Raw genomic sequence first — 14,070 nt, forward strand, 5'->3', positions numbered from 1 at the left:
AAAATTATATTAGAACTTTTAATTTTGATAAGTATACATATTCTTGAAAAATTCCATCTTAAGTATTTTTGAAAATACCCCTATCTTTAAAAATTGCAAGGACAAATACATAATTTTTTTAATTTATTAAACACAAAATAAAAATTTTGTGCTTTTGAAAATCACCAAACATCTTTTCAAAAAATTTTACCAAATTAAGTTTATGTCAACAAAAACAATTATCTTTCACATTAATCGCGTGAATATTCATATAAAAAAACAGATATCATTACATGTCTGTATAAAATATTTTATACTGACAATGCATCAAAATTAAACTCATATAATAAAATTGATTATATGTTAAAAGAAAATTACTCTGTTTTAATTTTATAATAAAAAAGAAAGGGGATATATAATTATACGTAGAATAGAATAGAATTTGGTCACTGACTCCCCCTTAAGCAAATACAATAATACAAGTGCATGAGAGAAACCAAAACTTGTTGCTAACCATTACACGCAAATGTACCAAATGCAAGAGGCAACAATCCCTTCTAATTTATTCACACTAACTTCACTTTCACGTAACCCACTTTCACATAACACAATAAGACCAAAATAAAATCACACCAATGATTCTTAGATCCACAAAAAAAAAGAACTTCTTTTAGGGACTTGGGGTTATGCATGTATGTATGTATCTAAAATCACATCTATCAAAGTCCTAAAAAACCCTTCCAAGTCCAAATCTTTCATCAAAAAAATTATACCCTTTTGGCCATTCATTCCAAAACCACACAAAAGACCACAAATTTTTCACATTAGAATGCTTAGTTGCTAACACAATCAGATTCAAACAAGAACAAGAACAAGAACATGAACACTTTGAGTCAAATATTCCAAAACATGTTCTCAGACAACAGCAACATAATGCTTGCAGCCATAATATCTTTGCTCCTTGTAATCCTCTTTGTCCTTCTCCTCCATCTCTATGCTAAATGGTTCCTAGCTCAGGCTCAGGCTCAGGCAAATGCTCGCCGCCGCCGTCGTCGCCGCCGCAGAGCAGCCACAGTAACCGTTTCTGATGTTCTTGGCCCTGCAAGGTTCCACCACTTCCACAGCTTCAACATAGAAGATTCACCAATATTCCCATCATCATCAAGTTCTCATCACAATACATCAAAAGGGTTAGATTCTTCTATCATTGCAAGAATTCCACTTTTCATTTATACTACTACTAATTCAGAAGTATTGAAAGGTAGTGAAGAAGTTGAGAATAGTGATGAGCTTGAGTGTGTGATTTGTTTGAGTTCTTTTGAAGATGGAGAGATGGGAAGGTGTTTACCAAAATGTGGACATGGTTTTCATGTTGATTGCATTGATATGTGGCTGAATTCTCATTCAAATTGTCCAATTTGCAGGGCTCCAATAATTCTTAGTAGTGGGATTGTTGTTGAGAATGATAATTCCCAATTAGGTTCTGTTATTGATGATGGGGGTGATCATAATGATCATGATCATGATCATGTTCATGTTCATAATGTTGATGATGGTAGTGGTGCCTCTGCTTTCGTTGAGATTGTGGTTGATGATTTTGGTCAAAGTTCTGAGATTAGAGAGAATAATGAAAATGGAGAAAGAGTGAGTAGTAGCAGTGATTCTTCTGTCTCAGAAACAGAAACCTCAACATCTTTGGTAATTGTTGGTTGTTCTTTGAAGAGAATGTTGAGCAAAGTTTTTCCATCTTCTAATAATGCAAATGTAAATGAATTACAAACTTAGATATTTATATATGATGTCATGAAAATGAGCAAAATCAACCACTTCTTCTGTATAGATTACTATTAATTTCTTGGCTTGGTTTATGCATCTTTCATGTGAAAATTGTTTATGGTCTCTAATGTTGTCAAATATCTTTCTTTCTTTTCTCTGTTTTTATATTAGGTTCTTTAATTACAAAATAAACAAGAAAAGCATTTTTGGACATAGATATGATTTATACTCCATTTTGGATACTAGTTGGGGATTTCAGGTAGGAATAATAAAAATGATAAAATTCACTTTTATTGTGTTAATATAAGGTGTTAGATTTGCATTCATACAAGAACTTCTCTTATATCATATATGAAATTATTAGGGAAAAAAAAAACAAAAATAAAAATTCTTGATTTCTCATATATATATTCTTCCACAATAGATTTTTCTAAGAGTGCAATTGAGAATCCCAAATTATTACATGGTGTTGGGTTAATTCAATGTTTTGTGCCACTCTGCTCACATTGCAACACAAGCTAGAGCATCATCATCTTCTGTTGCATAATCCAAATTTATGAGAATCACTCTCAAGTGAATGAGAAAAGTAAGAACTATTCTATTGCTTGTTTTGAACATTGGCTAGTAGTGTACTATATAAACATGTACAGTAGTACTATATAGGTGTATGTATAGGTGTATGTCATGACAAAGAAAAAGACAAAAGATAGTATGTTTGTACTTAAGATACCAGTGCTGTAATTGGCGATCCATCTGTCATGAATCATGATGCAACTTTAACGGCAATCATTGTTTTCAGCTCTGGACTCTACACTATATGGTCTTTTCTTGGCTAAAAAATTTGGATATGGGAGTAGGATGTGTGTTATACCTTTACGTGATAATTTTTGGGTATTTTTTAAAACTATAGGAGGTACACAAATCGGACCATCGATTTGTATTTAAAAAATAAAAAAATTGGAGTACGACCGTGTGTACTCCAAATTTTTTTAATCTTTTAAACACAAATCGAATAGTCCGAGTACAAAAATCGGACAGTCCGATTTCTGTACCTCTTAAAAATCGGACAGTCCAATTTGTACTCCATAAATTAAATCATCCCATATTTTAGAAAAATACCACAGTAGATCATAATTTAAAAAAACACCATTATTAATCCAATATTAAAAAAATTGTGTCTTTTCTTACGAAACAAAATTTCTTTTAGGTGTTTATTTTTTGTTTATATTTTTTAAATTTATTTTTGTCAGTGATATGATTTTTTTTAGAGTGAATATCCAACTCGGTTCTGACAATTATCTCGAAGGACAATGAAGTCCTTAACAAAAAAATACCCTTTTCAGTCCTGAACTTTTTTTTATGGAACTGATTAGCCCATATGCCAAAAAAAGTCAATGTTATAACATTTTTTGTCTTTTGAAATAATTGTCAATGACCGTTTAAAATTTTTTTATTTTTTATAATATTTTAATATTTTATCCTATTTATTATAATCAAATCTCTATTATATCAAATTAATACAAAAATAAATACATACAACATAAATGTATCCACTTGCGTTTGATTCCCAAGATTGAACAACTAGGATAAGTATTGTGTTTAATGATTAGAGACCGAAACTAAAATTTTAATTTTGAGACACAAAATCACTTCTAAAAATAGGAACACCAAATGATTGAAATTTTCAAAAATAAAGACTAAATTTTTTATAATATTTCTTTTTAAAAATATTTTCATTTAACTTTTTAAATTTTAAATCTACCTTTTAATCTCTATATTTATCTTAAACTAAATATAATACCGAGACATAACTTAGTCTAGTATATTTTATACTAAATATAATATAAAAACTTAATTTAATCTGACTCTTTATTTTTATTCTCTTATTTCAGTCTCTCTTTTAAACACAGTCTTAAAAATTAAAATACACTGTTGAAAAAATGATTCTGGAAGACCGGGTTGGAAAATCTCTAGTTAAGAAATTAAATTACCATTGACTAATATATTATTGGTCTTAATATACAGATAGTAAAAAAATGTCACAATGTTGCAAGTAATGAATGAGGCAAAGAGGCAAGGACAAAATCTTCCATGATTTCTGGTCAACTGAATTTGAATTCTTGTACGAGTCTATATAGGTCCTGAAAAAAAAATGTATTAAGTGGGTCAAACGAACAAAGTGCTGCAAATGAGGCCATTCTAAAACGATGTTTGCTACAATATTTAATGCACAACTTGGCCTCATCCGTAGACACTTGCATGGTTTGGTCAATGCCTCATGCAAAAGTAAAAAAAGGTCATTGATGATTAATTAGTTAGCAGTATGTAAATTTCTTAGTTGTATTCTTATGCCCATTCTTCTCAATTTGTAATAATAATAATTCTACTTTTTTTTAAAAAAATATATTATATATAAATAGAAGCATTTGATTGGATTTGAATAATAATAATAATAATAATGATGATGGAATTTGGACTGAAAAGGACTAAATGAAAAACAAATATATTGGGCCTGTTCTAATGGGCAATTGCTAGTACGAAAAACAGATTGCTTTTTAAGACCAAAAGAGGGCCGAAGATTAACTTAGTATGATGTCCAGAAATCTTGGAAAAATAAAAAGTGAATATCTGGTTTCTAATAATTATTTCGAAAAGACTATGAGGTTATTGACAAAAAATAAATACTCAATCCGGCCTCTGATTTTTTTTTGGACTGATTAGTCCTGTATACAAAAAAATAACATTGATTTTTTTTTATACAAGAACTAATCAGTCCCATAAAAGTAAAATTCAAAAGTTGGGTTGAATATTTTTTTTGTTAAGAACTTCATTATCTTTTGAAATAATTGTCAGGAAAGGGACGGTTTAAGATTTTATCTCAAAAATAAAATCTTACAAAATTGGGTTTGTGTAAACAGGGAAAAAAAATGAGCCATTGCATTGAAGACAGAAGAAAAAATATGTGGGACTAAAATTAATTTTACATCATAATTGGGTCATTATGTTATAAAGGAAATAAATAAAAAAAATATATTGAGATTATTAGATTATAAAAAATAAATGCTACTATCTAAGAACCATTAGATCTATATTCCCTTGATCCAACCGTTAACCTGTTCATGTACCAATATTAATGCAAAATTTTGAGATACCAACAGATCATTCACAAAAAAGCTCAACATTCAATATATAATATATTGTAATTCGTATTATTACTTAGTAACCTATTAACTCTAATTTTGGTGTAATTTCTTTTCTAAATACAAACTTTTTTTATTCAATATATATCTACTTTTGCATGATCCACTATGAACGACTCCAAGGATGGCTGGCACATGAAATAAATTTAGATTTAAAATAAAAGAGAGTCAAAATAAACTCACAATAAGTAAATATCATTAACAACTCTATTTACATTGCCACTTTTAGTTGTTTATCTACTGTTTCTCTAATCACCCTGTCGGTTTTAGTCTCATTTTCATTTAATTTTTTTTATGTATAAAAAATATGTAGCCAGATATAAATAATATAGTTTGTTACACTGATACGAATATAGCTAAATGCAAGGAAGGAAGTGAGAGACTTGCAACGTCAGCAAAAGAGGTTGCAACTAACTCGGGACAGATGGCAGCAGATCTTCAAATTCAAGGCCTCAGAAGAAGCATGAGAAAGAGGTCAAATAACAGGCTGTTGAGGGATTTCAGGCAGTAGGCGTATTGTGGTATTTTCTTCTTTCTCAACCCTCTTTCTTTGGTCACTCTCATTCAGCTACTACATAGAATTTTCCCTTCTATTTTCCTATTCTGTTATCTTCCCTTCCCTGTGCTGATTCCCACTTCCATATCTCAGGTTATGGATTCTCCCTACTGTTGCAATCTGATTCGGCGAATTCTGATTTTTCTATTTTCTTCAATTTTGACATAGTTACTGTTACACTGAAGAACTCTATCTTGTTTCTGTTCTTAGAGCTCAATCACTGATGAGCTTGATTTCTTTCTGATTGTTCTTAGTTATTTTTGAACTCTAAACTTGTACTTCTGGCGTAATTACTCTATTCAATATACATACCATTTTCCTGTTTTTGGTTTAGAGCATCTATCACTCTATCATTTGGTGCTTTCATCGTGCCATGGCAGAAAACACGAGACTTAAAACTTTGGAGGCGGAGCTGAAACGCTTGGGTCAGCGCATCGAGGAGGTTTCAGATGAGACTCGTGCTGAACGCGCGAGAGCCACAGAGGCTACGAGCTTGAAGTTTGACGCCATTCAATCCTCGTTGACGCAAATCATGCAGGAACAATCTCGATCTCGCTCTCCATCGAGGGGTTTCTCCCATGGTTCGAACTCTAGTCAGGGGGTGGATAATGGGAATCGATTGGCTCAGCATAGCCGAGTGAAATTTGATTTGCCCAAGTTTGATGGCTCAGATGCTCTGGGGTGGATATTCTCCATGGATCAATACTTTGAGTTTTTCAAAGTGCCAGACGATGAACAAATTGGGATCGCTGCAATCCACATGGTCGGGCCTACGATTCCGTGGTTTCAAATGTCTTAACGATCAGCCCAGTTTCGTTCTTGGACACAGTTGAAGAGAGCAATCGAATTGGAGTTTGGCCCTTCTCTTTTTGAATCGCCTAGAGAACTCCTTTTTAAATTGCAACAGCAAGGTACTGTAGGTGAATATTACGCTACTTTTGTTGCCTTGGCTAATCGATCTCATATTGAACCTCCTGAGGCTTTGAAGGATTGTTTTATTGGTGGGTTACGCGCTGATATTCGCAGAGAGGTGAAGGCTCAGTGCCCTCCTTCGTTGATGCGCGCCTTGACTTTGGCTAGAATGCAGGAGGAGAAGTTTGCTTCGATTCCAAGAACCACCTATACTATGTCCCAACCTCGCTCGGTGAATCCTTCTTACTCGGGTTCCCAGCAGAATCGCATTCTACCGAAGAGTCCTCTTCTACCTCTTCTTCCTACTCCTGTGCCTTGCTCAGCTTTACCTCCATCGAAGAACTCGGTTCGGAGACTTTCCCCTGCTGAGATACAGAACAAGAGGGATAAGGGTTTGTGTTATTGGTGTGATGAGAAATTTTTAGCTACTCATCGCTGCGCCAATAAACAATACCTGCAACTTCACCTTGAATTGGATGATTCTATTGATGCTGACCCTGAAAATACAGATGACACTAATATTGATCTTACTTTGGAGGCTCTAGAACAGGAGGTTGCTGCCCATCATCTCTCTTAAAATGTCATGCATGGCACTAGGGGACCTGCTATGATCAGATTCAATGCTGTTATTAATGGACATGAGGTGCACACGTTATTGGATGGGGGGGGGAGCTCAGATTGCTTTATCCAACCCCGTATTGCCAAGTTTCTGAACTTACCAATTGAACCTGCTCCGGGTATTAAGGTCATGGTTGGTAATTTTCAAATTCTGCCAGTGGAAGGCGTGATTCCCAGTTTCGACATCACTATATCGGGCAATACTATCAGCATCCCTGAGGTCTTTGTTCTTCATGTTGCAGGGGGTGAGTTGGTCATTAGATCCAATTGGTTAGAATCTCTTAAAGTTCATATTGCTGACTATGATTCTTCCTTTTTGAGGTTTATGCATGATGGAAAATTTATCACAATTCAGGGGTACAAAACAGCTCCTTCGTCACAGGCTCAGTTCCATCATATTAGACGAATGCTCTCTACTGATGCACTAGCTGAGATGTTTACCTTTGAGGTCCAACATTCAACGGTGCCTGCAACTCCACTATTGCAATTACCCAATTCACTTGAGCCAGCTTTGGGCAAATTGCTTCAGCAATATGCGGGTGTATTCAATGTGCCTTCGGGTTTACCCCCTCAGAGGTCACAAGATCATGCAATTCCTTTAATTAAGGGTGCTGAACCAGTGAAGGCTCGCCGTTACCATTACCCTCATCATTTGAAGTCTCAGATAGAATCAATGGTGAATGAGATGCTACAGGAGGGTATAATACATCCTAGTAAGAGTCCGTTCTCTTCACCAATTCTCTTGGTTAAGAAAAAGGATGGCACGTGGAGATTTTGCACAGACTATAGAGCTTTAAATACTATCACTGTAAAGGATGGATTTCCAATTCCTACTGTCGATGAACTCTTAGATGAATTATTTGGGGCTAAGATCTTTTCCAAATTGGATTTGCGTTCTGGCTATCACCAAATACTAGTCAACCCTGATGACAGATTCAAGACTGTTTTTCGAACTCATCAAGGATTATATGAATGGTTGGTTATGCCATTCGGCCTCACCAATGCTCCTGCTACATTTCAGAGCTTAATGAACGAGGTGTTTAAGCCTTACCTTCGAAAATTCGTGCTTGTCTTCTTTGATGATATACTAATCTATAGTGATGGATTTACTAAGCATCTTGAGCACTTGGAAGTGGTCTTAAAGCTGTTGCAACAGGAGTCTCTCTTTGCCAAATTATCCAAGTGTATTTTTGGTTCATCCGAAGTGGATTACTTGGGACATACGATAAGGGGAGGTGGAGTACATATGGAAATGGCTAAAGTGCAGGCTATTATGGATTGGCCACAACCCACAAATGTTAAACAACTTAGAGGGTTCCTTGGCCTTACTGGATACTACAGAAGATTCATTAAAGGCTATGCTTCCTTGGCTTCTCCTTTAACAGATCTGCTACAGAAGGATGCTTTTGTATGGAGTACAGAAGCTTCTAAGGCTTTCACTCAACTTAAAAAGGCTATATGCTCAAAACCGGTGCTGCAATTGCCCAATTTTGATTTGCTATTTGAGGTTGAAACTGATGCTTCAGGTTTGGGAATAGGTGCAGTTCTATTGCAACAAAAACATCCAATAGCATTCTTTTCCAAGAAGCTTCCCCCAACTCTGCAGAAACAATCAGCTTATGTTTGGAAATTTTATGCCATCACTGAAGCGTTGGCAAAATTTCAACATTATTTACTAGGAAAGAAATTTGTATTGCGTACAGATCATCAAAGCCTTAAGGCGCTGCTTGAGCAGCACCTACACACTCCAGAACAACACAAATGGATGCACAAGCTATTGGGATATGACTTCGAGATTCACTACAAATCTGGTGCTGAGAATGTGGCTGCAGATGCCCTTTTGAAAAGTTTCCTTGGGGCTTGGTCTGCACCACGAGCTGATTGACTGAGGCAGTTGAAAGAGGATTTAGCTCAAAATCCTGATCTTCAAGTACTGATAGAAAAGTGTAGTAATCACACTTTGGGGGATTTAAATTACTCAGTCCATAATGACCTTCTTTTGTGGAGGAACAAATTGGTGATACCCTCAACTAGCTCTTTGATACCTAAAATTTTGCATGAGTACCATGATAGTGTTATTGGAGGTCATGCTGGCATAGCAAAGACCGTGGAGCGAATTTGTGCAATCTACTATTGGCCCAACATGCAGCGAGACATTAGGCGTTATGTTCTAAACTGTTGTGTTTGTCAGCAAGCTAAGGTGGACACCAAGGCCCCGGCGGGGTTACTCAAACCATTACCAGTTCCCTCACAGATTTGGGAGGATATTGCAATGGATTTTATCACTGCATTACCACTGGTAGCAGGGAATTCAGTAATTATGATGGTTGTTGATAGACTAACCAAATACGCTTATTTTCTTCCTTTAAAATATGATTTCAATAGCAAATCAGTGACAGATATATTCATCAACAATGTGGTTAAGCTTCATGGTTTTCCAAGTTCTATTGTTTCTGATCGAGACCGGGTTTTCATTAGCAAATTCTGGAAGCACCTATTTCGAAGTCAAGGAACCACATTAGCAATGAGTTCTGCTTATCATCCACAAACGGATGAGCAGAGTGAGATATGTAATAGGACATTGGAGATGTATCTACGTTGTTTTTGTTCTGATAATCTAAAGCGTTGGGTTACTCTTCTTCCATGGGCAGAATATTGGTATAATACTTCTTGGCACAGCAGCATCAAAATGACTCCATTTAAGGCTTTGTATGGCCGAGAACCTCCTACGGTAGCTCGCTATGAGTTTTCAGCTCAAGATGATTCCTCCCTACAAGAGCTATTGGAGGACCGTGATCAACTGCTGGACACATTAAAGTTTAATTTGGAAAGATCACAGCAGTATATGAAGCAGGTTGCTGACAAGAGTAGAAGACATTATGAATTTAGTGAAGGAGATTTAGTGCTGGTTAAGCTGCAGCCCTATCGTCAGCAGTCAGTGGCTTTGAGAAAGCATCAGAAGATTGGATTAAGATATTTTGGCCCATTCCCTATAGCAAAGAAGTTGAGTGATGTGGCATACCGTTTAGAGTTGCCACCGGAAGCACATATTCATAATGTGTTTCATATCTCTGCCTTAAAACCATTTCGGGGTGAAGGAACCTCACCATATTTTCCTCTACCGTTAACTACTACAGATGCAGGGCCGATTTTAGAACCTTGCAAAATACTGCAGACTCGTTCAATTAAAAGGGGTGATCAAGTTGTGTCTCAAATCTTGGTACAATGGGGCCAGGATGGTTTGACAGATAACTCTTGGGAGGATACTGCCCAATTCATCAAGTTATTTCCAGAATTCAACCTTGAGGACAAGGTTGGTCTTGATGGGGAGAGTAATGATACGAGTATAGCTAGATGCAAGGAAGTGAGAGGCTTGCAACGTCAGCAAAAGAGGTTGCAACTAACTCGGGACAGATGGCAGCAGATCCTCAAATTCAAGGCCTCAGAAGAAGCGTGAGAAAGAGGTCAAATAGCAGGCTGTTGAGGGATTTCAGGCAGTAGGCGTATTGTGGTATTTTCTTCTTTCTCAACCCTCTTTCTTTGGTCACTCTCATTCAGCTGCTACATAGAATTTTCCCTTCTATTTTCCTATTCTGTTATCTTCCCTTCCCTATGCTGATTCCCACTTCCATATCTCAGGTTATGGATTTTCCCTACTGTTGCAATCTGATTCGGCGAATTCTGATTTTTCTATTTTCTTCAATTTTGACATAGTTACTGTTACACTGAAGAACTCTATCTTGTTTCTGTTCTTAGAGCTCAATCACTGATGAGCTTGATTTCTTTCTGATTGTTCTTAGTTATTTTTGAACTCTAAACTTGTACTTCTAACGTAATTACTCTATTCAATATACATACCATTTTCCTGTTTTTTGTTTAGAACATCTATCACTCTATCATACACTTTATCTGTATCATACGTCTATTGACAAATATTTCCTTGTCGTTTAAGATATTAACACTTGCTCCTTACTTCACTCACTCAATAATTCTTAGGAAAAGAAAATATAATGGATACTTTATTGGAAAAGGAGAAACGAAATATAATGTATCTATATATGTGAAATCAACTTTTATAATGAATAATTTGCAAATATTACAAAAAAAATTAAGGTTATGTAAAATTATGTTTGATTTTGAAAATAAGATAAGATAAAATATACTAAAAATAGGATATAAATGATAGAAATATAAAAATTAGTATTTTTATATTTTGTTTAGTAATAAATTGAATATAAGATAGAACAAATAATAAAAAGTTCAATTTATCTTTATTTTTTTCACACAAAAATTAGAATAAAAAATAAAATGATAAAAATATAATTATAAAAATTTGATTGTGATAATAAAATAAAAAATAAGTTATTTTTTGTATCATATCTTTGTATTCTTCTTAATAAAAAAAATACAAAATATACTAATTTAATATTTTAAAATATAATATTTTTATTTATATTTTATTTATTGAATATAATTTTGTATTTCTATATCTATATATCTTAGTATCTTGTCCTTATAAACTAAGTGACATTATATATTAGTTAGTGCACCAAATGATGCTGCAACAATAATCCTTTCATTTCATATGATGTTCCATTGAGAAGTCACAAGAAATAAATTAATGCAATTGATGATATAGTACCAAAGAAATAGCCATATGTTTATTATGTTTTTCGTACACATTGGCCTCGACGTGATTCCTTTATTTTTTTTTCATTTATTACAAAATAAATGGTTCAACTAACTATGGCCCTAGTTATAGTTATCTGTACTTTTATTATTTATTCTTACAAGGAAAAAACATTTAATAATGGATGTGATAGAATATGTGTGTGTATCAATAATGTATGAGTTAAGATTTTGAAGGAAATTTAAAGAAAGAATAGTTGAAAGAATAATTGAATTTATTTTCCTTTTTAAACTCTCTATATTCCCATCAACTATATAGTACATGATAAGGGAATACCTTCCTTATAGAAGTAGATTTAAGAATTTCTTCAGAAACCCCTTTCACATTTTATTTGAGTAATAAGTGATCTTTTATTATTTCAGAAAATGATATAGAGATGATAGAAAAACAGTTTATGAGTACCATTTTCTATCTTAGCTTATATACTATGTTAAATTTTATTTAATTAGTTTCACTCATCTTTTTTTTTTAATTATATATATCTAACAAATATTTTATGTATACTAAAAATCAACAATCAAATTAATATATACTCTATTTATATATTGATTTATAAAATTTTTAATTAAATAATCAACTACTTGTAGAATAATCAAATCTATCATAATATAATATAATAATCAAACCTGTAATATAATAAGAATAATTGAACTTATTGATAACAATATAATAATTTTTCTTATAAAATATCAAATATAGTTAATTTTTTATGTAAGGTCCCACATCGGTTAGGAAGGAGAACGAAACATGTCTTATAAGGGTGGATACCTCTCCCTAATATGACGCGTTTTGACGAGTGAGTGAGGGAGTTTTGGCTATCATCCCTATCGTCAAAAGCAAAACTGTAAGGCCTTATGTGGCAAAACGAACAATATCGTGCCAGTAGATGGTGGGATGTTATATTTTACACCTAATATAATTGAGTATCTAATCATATATTACTGTGCATTATTCTATGTACTTTAAAAATTACTCAGAAAAGGGTAATTAATTTAAAATATTATACAAACAATAAAGATGATATAACAATTAAAAAAAATTAAAGATAAAATTTAAAATGGCTATATGATATGCTTAGCATTAACATGTGCACACATATACACAAAGGAATTAGAAGAAATTAATTAATTTAAATGAATTAAATTGTACATTTCTTCATGGCAAGATAATTACTAAAATGGAGGGATGCTCTGCAAAGAGGGCAACTAGGATGTGCCCTAAGCCACAAATCCAAACACTCAGAATGATAAACATGTTCACATTCACTTAAAATTTTTACCTTCTCATTCTCTTGGAAACTACTCAAACATATGCAACATTCTTTGTTCTCATAATCACCAACAATGCTAAGGCTCTTAATAATAATTGAAGATGAATGATAATCATCATGGGTAGGGTTGATTATCACCACAACCGGGTTGGCCGGTTGTTGTTGCGAAAAGAGGAGGAAGAGACGAGGACGATGGCAACAGAAGTGGATACATAGGAAGAATGTAGGTAGAAGGATGAGAATGGAAATGGAACATATCAAAAGGATTAGCCCTTGTTGGTTAAATGATTGGTAGTTTGAGGCATCAACATTATTACTTAGCTTATGGAAGTGTAATTGAATGAAATTGATTTGGTAGTGATGATTTTGATGAGTAGTGGCCATTTTTGGTGTATGCAATTGTGTAGCTAGAGTGATAGCTAAGTTTTTAATTGAATTGAAGGTGACAAAGAAACATAGATAGCATATGTAATGTATGTAATGTGAAGAGGTTGTTAAGGTTGTTAGATTGGAAAACTTTATTGGTAGAAGATATAAATAAGAACACACCCGGAGTGGGTAAGATAGTTGTTATTATCAGAGAATGTCGGTATCATGGTTCATTAATCTTGTGCATGGTGGTTGTGAGCATTTGTTACCGATTTCCATTTCTTACCCTACTAATTAGTTTGACATATAGTATTAGAAAAAGTATACCGTACTAATATATTATCTACCAACTTATTGCTAATAATAATTAATTATTATATTTTAAATATATTTATAAAAAGATACATTCAAAAAATACATATATAAAAATATTTTTATTAGATATATCCATAAAAAGAATATTTTTATTAGACACATTTACAAAGATATTTTTATTAAATACAATCATAAATAAGAGTTAGTAGAAATTGGCAGAAATACTATTAATAACGTAACGGAATTGATAATATTATGGTATTTTTTTTATCCTTCTCTGTCATGATTGGTTTAAATATAAACATTTTAAAATTAAATCATGCATGTTATGTCTGTATATCAAAATTAATTATTAAATTTATTATTTATCATATAAAATACATAT

The 14,070-nt window shown here is 33.3% G+C and overlaps 1 protein-coding gene across 1 annotated transcript; it reads left to right on the top strand.

Annotated features, from left to right (window-relative positions):
- The first annotated feature begins 545 nt into the window (after positions 1 to 545).
- On the top strand, positions 546 to 1,843 carry LOC107473099 (RING-H2 finger protein ATL63). Its single transcript, XM_016092631.3, has one exon. The coding sequence runs from the start codon at positions 859 to 861 to the stop codon at positions 1,762 to 1,764; it is 906 nt and encodes a 301-aa protein (XP_015948117.1). The 5' UTR covers positions 546 to 858; the 3' UTR covers positions 1,765 to 1,843.
- Positions 1,844 to 14,070: the final 12,227 nt, after the last annotated feature.

Source organism: Arachis duranensis, chromosome 1, assembly GCF_000817695.3.
Source record: "Arachis duranensis cultivar V14167 chromosome 1, aradu.V14167.gnm2.J7QH, whole genome shotgun sequence".
NCBI classification, from domain to species: domain Eukaryota; kingdom Viridiplantae; phylum Streptophyta; class Magnoliopsida; order Fabales; family Fabaceae; genus Arachis; species Arachis duranensis.